This window comes from Limulus polyphemus, unplaced genomic scaffold (assembly GCF_000517525.1).
Source record: "Limulus polyphemus unplaced genomic scaffold, Limulus_polyphemus-2.1.2 Scaffold746, whole genome shotgun sequence".
NCBI classification, from domain to species: domain Eukaryota; kingdom Metazoa; phylum Arthropoda; class Merostomata; order Xiphosura; family Limulidae; genus Limulus; species Limulus polyphemus.
In genome coordinates this window covers 383,821-391,392 of record NW_013666356.1, presented here as the reverse complement: position 1 = coordinate 391,392, position 7,572 = coordinate 383,821, and the positions used below count along the sequence as shown (strand labels likewise).

General features: G+C 34.5%; 1 protein-coding gene across 2 annotated transcripts in view; it reads right to left on the bottom strand.

The window, feature by feature from the left end:
* LOC106460307 (synaptotagmin-1-like) overlaps positions 1-7,572 on the bottom strand; it is a 48,769-nt gene that overhangs the window by 17,488 nt on the left and 23,709 nt on the right. For both annotated transcript variants that reach the window (XM_013920001.2, XM_022387004.1), the window contains 3 exons: positions 5,862-6,109; positions 952-1,127; positions 476-604 (listed from right to left, as the gene is read on the bottom strand). In XM_013920001.2, coding sequence (XP_013775455.1) covers positions 476-604; positions 952-1,127; positions 5,862-6,096 — 540 coding nt within the window. In that variant the 5' untranslated portion in view covers positions 6,097-6,109. The remainder of the gene's footprint in view (positions 1-475; positions 605-951; positions 1,128-5,861; positions 6,110-7,572) is intronic.

Here is a 7,572-nt window from a genome sequence, read left to right as displayed (position 1 = left end):
ATATATATATATATATAAGCTGACGTTTGTTATATAACAAAAATATATAATGCGTACTTTATTTGTTAGTATATTGAAACTTTATATTTACCACACACTGAAAAGAAGTTGCAAAGTTTATTTTCAGTTATTATTTTCAGGTAGTTATAATAATAGTACGTGAAGAGAAAAAAAAACAAGTAAAAAGAGACAACCTTAAATGGCTAAAAGTCTAAACATTTAAGCAAAACATGGTACTTCTTCCTAGTTTCAAGTGCTTTTAACCTCACTTTTCTTGATTTCTCTGTTCAGAAGTATTATTGAGCAACGTCTGAATACAAACTAACTTACGTTACTGCAATAGTCTATCTAGAATAAAAGACGACTTTCGTGAGACTTCTATGCACAGATATAACTTATGTTACTGTTATTGAAGTCATAGTCTATCTAGAACTGAAAACGGCCTTCTTCATACTTCGAACACGACATAACTTACGTTGCTGTTATTGAAGTCATAGTCCAGCTTGTACTGAAGACGACCTAGTTTGATTTCAGACTTGGCACTCTCTTCATCTCCTTCATTCGCCTCCATGTTATCCTGCAGATCCTCCATGTCTGGTTGAACCTGATAACAACCGAAATACATTTAAGGAAGTTACCGTATTTTGATATTGTATATGTTATCATCCTTGTAGGGAAAACTACTAACTATAGGTATATACCTAAATACAAAACTTTTTCACTTAAACAAGAAACTGTATTCATAAACATAATGTTCATGATGTTCCTAATTAATGTTAATTTTTGTTAAGCTTTCATTTTTAAGCATAAAGTAATGAGTCCTTTTATGAAAGAGAGAGAGAGAAGGAAAGAGATCCGATAAATATAATCATTCAGTAGTTTATAAATATTTCAGTCCCTTATTTATCACACTAGGAAAATATTAATGATATAAAAGTTAACCAAAAGTACCTTTTCTTTGTAAGAACTGCCTAACAATTGTACTCCTTTCAAGTCAATAGCACCCTTGATTCCCTTTTTTCCCTCTTTTCGGCGACGTTTACACCACCTTTTGAGACAACAGCAGCAGATACACAGAAACAGTAGACATATTCCGATCGCAATTAGAATGATTACGTAAGCTGATACTGTAAGAAGTGAATAAATAGTTCTGTTGTAAGAGTGTTGTAAAAACGGCAGATGGTGTGCTTTGAAAATTATTTTATTTCATAAAAGCGTCTAGAATAATACACGAAAGCAATACTTTATTAAAAGGAAGCACGAGAAGTAACAAATGGACGAACGAACAACTGTTAAATTATCATTGTAACAAAATGAAAACTTTTGGATGAAAAAGTAGGATCTATAATTGTGAAAGAGAAATCGTATAAAGGTGATGTAATAATAGAAAAAGGAAGTGTACTGAAAGAGAGATACTAACTCACAAAAGTAGTATGGAAAATGAACATTTACGAAACAAAGGGAACGATCTATAATCAAACATATACTCTTAAAATGCATTGGTAAGAAGAGCGTCATGAAGAGTACTGCTATAACAATGACAGAAGTGAAGGACGTTCTGTAACTTATAGCTGTGGTAACATTCTAACACACCTAGCTACTATATTAATAAGTACCGAAACAACAACGGTAACAATGACAGAAGTGAAGGACGTTCTGTAACTTATAGCTGTGGTAACATTCTATCACACCTGGCTACTATATTAATAAGTACCGAAACAACAACGGTAACAATCACAGAAATGAAGGACGTTCTGTAACTTATAGCTGTGGAACGTTCGGCATCTGCTCTTCCCTGGTTGAATAATTGCCTGAGGTGTACACAAACAGAAGAAAAACTGAGTGCTCTAGCTTTAATACATAATCATTATGACACTGCTATGAACACTGAAACTGTATGTAAGTTATTTATGGAAAAGCACCCAGAAGAATGGAGCATGCTAACATGTAATTTCAGTAGTGCATACATGTACGTATATGACAGCCAATGATTGAAATAGCGAATATACTATTGTCGTACGGAGTTTAAATTAGTAATATAACTTAACAATTAATAACTACACTACACGTAGATAGTAAAGTACTTTACTATAATAAAACATACACATTTTTGCTAATTTAAGCCTAGCTCCCCTTGCAGTGTTACGACAGAATGATGATTTGTTGACATTTCATTGGGTGTTTGTGGATATTATGTGAACAACCATGCAATTATTTAAGCTATATTTCATACAAAACTGGTCCAGATTTAACCACATAGCATCTGTTTATTAAAAAGTTTCTGGGAGTAGGCATACCCCTAGGCCATCGGTACCATTAGCATGTTTTGCACAATATATGTTGGCTTTTGATCTTACAAATTAGAACCCCCCCCCTCAAACATTCTGCGTACGGGCCTGAAATGTAATGCAAAGCGTATTTTTCGACATACAAAAAAATGCTTAAGAGAATAACCTTTAACAAGTTCTTGCTTGAGAAAAGGTTTATATAGAGGAGAGTATGCTTGGAAACGTTTTAATGGATTGTATCCGTCTAAACAGACGCAGTCTATTAACAGTTCGAAATGTCAACCAAAACTTCCTAGATGAAAGCAGTCAATTAAAAATGCCTTGTAAGCATTTAACAAGTTATTTGTAGTGCTTCATAAAACGTTTTAAAAACATGCTAGTGCTAAAAAGTAAAGGTTTACTATCAGTACCTAAATAATTTACAAACGCAAAGGTTACGACTACTGATTCTTCAACATTTGGAGCATTTTATATTATTATCTTAATAGCTCTTTGAACATTAGAAACTCCTGAACCTTCAAATTTTTAAGTAACCAATATCACCGTAATTTTGTAGTGTTTGTTGTAAGTGCAAAGTTTCATAATAGGCTGTCTGATCTCGTCCACCGTAAACATCGAACCCAGAATTTTAGCGTTATAAATCAATCAAGGGCCTTGTAGTATAATCAATAATCGCCTAAAAATAACGATATAAAAATGTTAGTGATTTTTCTCTTGCGATCTAAGCTTCAGAACTTGTATTTATTCTAAGAACTTATAAGTGAAAGTAAAGAAGAACGTGTAACAATATGTAAACCTCACTATATCTGATATAGCCAGTATCGACAAGGCCTTCCGGCCAGTTCCAGGGCTCATCAGGTCAGTTGGTATACACCAGACACAATAATGGTTGAGACGCTATTTATATTATCAAATTGAATGAATTGTTATGGTGTGAACTAAATTAAGTTGGTGAAGTGTAATGTTTAAAATGGAGTTGATGTGAAAATATTTGTTTGTATCAAAACATTCATGCATACACGTGTATGGAATTTTAACTATAGAATATTGGTCAAACAAGAAAAAAGGTTAATTTCGCCCTAGTTACCTATTGTACTGAGTCATTCTCCAAGGGCAATAAGTGTGTTCTCTCGTAGGAAATATTTATATTATTATTAGTCAAACAAGAAAAAAGGTTAATTTCGCCGTAGTTACCTATTGTACTGAGTCATTCTCCAAGGGTAATAAGTGTGTTCTCTCGTAGGAAATATTTATGCAAAGTTGAACACGTTATGTAGAAATAGACAGTGATGTTTTCCACAGGAAGGTCAGGTGATACCTTGAAGAATAACCTTTCTTATGTTTCGACGGGAATTACCAACAGACACGTGGGTAGAGCATGCATCCTGAAAAGAACAGCATTATTGTTTCATGCACATAATGCTATGTTTTCTCAGTGTGGAACAGATTCTTCACAGGTTTTTACCAGTTTCCAGTTGATATTTCTGAGAGCCTTCTTTAGTATGTGTTTGTTTGTTGTAAAGCACAACGCTGCATAATGGGATATCAGTGCTCTGCCCACCGCGGGTATCGAAACCTTATTTTAGTGTTATAAGTCCACTGACTTATCGCTGAACCTACGTCAGGCATTCTCCAGTAAAGATTCCACACTCACCTAGTCTTTGACTCTTTGTTTAAATATATAAAGATCGTTTGAAATAGTTCCACACTGTGTCCAGTTCCTTTCTTTCGCAACTCAGTTCAGAGTTACTCTTTATACGTTTTCTGATTGAACCTCCTTTTACTTTGTGGAATCTTCCCAATTACTTGAATGTAAATCAGTGCACTTGAGAATACTACAGCCATCCCTAATTTTGAACAAAGAAACTAGAGGGAAGGCAGTAAATCAAAAGCACGTCGCACCAATTTTTGTGCTACTCTAATCGAATTGTGGGATTTGATCGTCAATCATAATGTGGATCGCGATTTTGCGGCTACAGAACGCGAACCATGAATGACCAGTTCTCTAATCAATCGATGCGTAAGATGGTAATAATATGTGAAAATGGTATCAATGTGTAAAAGTTTATTGGTGTGTAAAATGGTAATATTATGTTATATGGAATTACCGAGTAAAGTTGTATAGATGTCTATAATAGTAACAATGTGTAACATGTTATTATATGTAAAATGGTACTCATATGTAATATTATTATAATATACCACATGCTATTAGTACGTAAAGTTTCAGTAGTGTGTAGAATTGTGCTAGTGTGTAAAACGCAATTGATGTTTTATATGTGTTTGTGTAGCCAGTCTGTAGCGCCTCGAATTAATATAAGGACTTCAGTCGGTAAATTATATCTAACTTACATTTTTGTGTAGAAAAATGCCACCTAGTCCATAGTTATCTCAAATAGAAAATAACATTATGTTGAGTTAAAACAGTCATCAAAACTAAATTATCGATATTTATGCGCGATATATCCTTCATAAGGATGTTACACATATTAAGGTATATTTCAAAACTATCCACTCTATATTTTCATTTTAAGGGTTTACGTGCTCTTCAGAATTCATTAATCAATCTGTCTTTTTAGAGCAACGTCACATTGGGTTATCTGCTGTGACCACTGCTGGGAATCATACCCCAGATTTTAGCTTTGTAAATCCGTAGACTTACCGGTGTCCCATCGGGGGACTTCTGTATTTCTATCTATCTCATTTATTTTCAAACTAATAAAAAACAAAAGAACCATTAAGTTTTGATTATGGATATCATGCGCAGGATCGTCATTTCACGAAAGACTTGGGGGGGGGGAGACTGCTTACCTCGTGTATCCCCCTCCGCCAATTTAGCTGGGGGCCCTACACTATAGCATAATTTGCATATATGTCTTAATCTGGCCTCACTATAAATGTTTCATAAAAACAGCTATTTGGGCCCCTCCTTGACCTTGGGGGTGAGGCAACCGCCTCTGTCGCCCTCCACCGCCCCCAGTGATACCTCCTGATTTTGTGATAGCCATTATGTTCGGACATCACTTAATATAAATGTGATGCAACATAACAAAATTGACAAATATAAGCATGGTTAATATCCTCTGGTGACACATAACAAAACTGCCAAATATGAGCATGGTTAATATCCTCTGGTGACACATAACAAAACTGACAAATATGAGCATAGATAATATCCTCTGGTGACTAATTTTCCATGTTATGTGTAACTTATATATTCGAATCTTCTAAAAGATTAACCTACACAATCAATGGACGACAGTGTTTTACGAATATTTAAGTTCTGAAGAATGGTTTGATGTAATGTAACAGTTGGACATACAATGAAATAGTCACGAAACATGATATAGGTATAAGAGTGACTCAAGATTAGGTAGTTTGATTATTATAAAGGAGCTTTTCATATGAAGAAAGTAGAAATGCGGATAAAATAAATTAAACAAACACAAGCTATTTAATTTTTATTTTTCAGTTCTCTCAGAAACAATACATTTATTTGAATCGTTGTAAAAAGTACTAATTATTTTATAAAACTAATAAAACTAATCTACCGTATTTATTTAGCGTACTTACAGTGCGTTTTTTCCATAATTTCATGCAATATTTTCTCTCCAATATTTTCTTCAGGAGCAATAGTAGTCGCATTTCCAGGAGCACTAGTGTCTACTTCTGGTATTGGACTTGCTACGCCTGATCCGGTAGCCATGGTTGAAACCTGAGGTGCTGGCAGTGCCGCAGCTTTGGATTCAGGAGGTCCAGACTTCCTTAACCGGTAAAGCAATTCGTCTAATGTGGTTAATGGCGCCATTTTGGATTCAAGTCTTGATTTCACATGAAAGACAACAGTATAAATAATGTAACATACAAAAGACTTAGAAATCAGAAAAATTAATTCACTGAAAATCTATGAACTCACGAATCTAAAAACTAGATTCAAAACATAATAAATTACAAAATCATGTTTGTTTGTAGTTAAACATAAAGTTACAATGGGCTATCTGTGCTCTGCCTACTACGGGTATCGAAACAGACATACCGCTGTGCCACTGGGGGTTTCAAAAAATCTAGAGTCAAACGTTTGGATGGTAATTTGTGTCATTTTCAGTGGCCAACGAAACAGAACAAAACAACAACAACAAAAAAGTTCAAAACCTGGAGCCAAACGATTCCGTAGCAACTTGTGTCATCTTCAGTGAGAAACTAAATAAAACAAAAAAAAAAAAAGAGATAAGAACCTACAGCTAAAACGTTTGACTCTGTATTTCAAAACTTCGTGTTTTTAACTCAGTTTTTAAATTATTGTGAGATGTTCTGCAAATTAAAGGTGACGTAATACATGCAGGGTAGTATAAGACACTGCATAACGTGTGTATGAGGAGTACCTCTACTTGAGGCTCAGAGTATCTTGAACTGTGCCTACAACTTTCCACAAAACTACATCAGCTTTAATTATTTTTTGAAACAAACTACTAAGCCATTATCATTATTAAAAGTAATATAATGTGTTTAAATATTAGAGATACGATAAGTAACGGTAGTTCACCAAGTCTGTCATTATCGGTCAATACGTTGACAGACTCTACAATAACTGATTTGTAAACAACGATCCATTATCGGACAATACGTTGTCAGACTCTACAACAACTGATTTGTAAACAATGACCCACTGTCGGACAATACGTTGTCAGACTCTACAATAACTGATTTGTAAACAATGATCCACTATCGGACAATACGTTGTCAGACTCTACAACAACTGATTTGTAAACAATGATCCACTATCGGACAATACGTTGTCAGACTCTACAACAACTGATTTGTAAACAATGATCCACTATCGGACAATACGTTGTCAGATAGTACAACAACTGATTTGTAAACAATGATCCACTATCGGACAATACGTAGTCAGACTCTACAATAACTGATTTGTAAACAATGATCCACTATCGGACAATACGTTGTCAGATAGTACAACAACTGATTTGTAAACAATGATCCACTATCGGACAATACGTTGTCAGACTCTACAACAACTGATTTGTAAACAATGATCCACTATCGGACAATACGTTGTCAGACTCTACAACAACTGATTTGTAAACAATGATCCACTATCGGACAATACGTTGTCAGATAGTACAACAACTGATTTGTAAACAATGATCCACTATCGGACAATACGTTGTCAGACTCTACAACAACTGATTTGTAAACAATGATCCACTATCGGACAATACGTTGTCAGACTCTACAACAACTGATTTGTAAACAATGATCCACT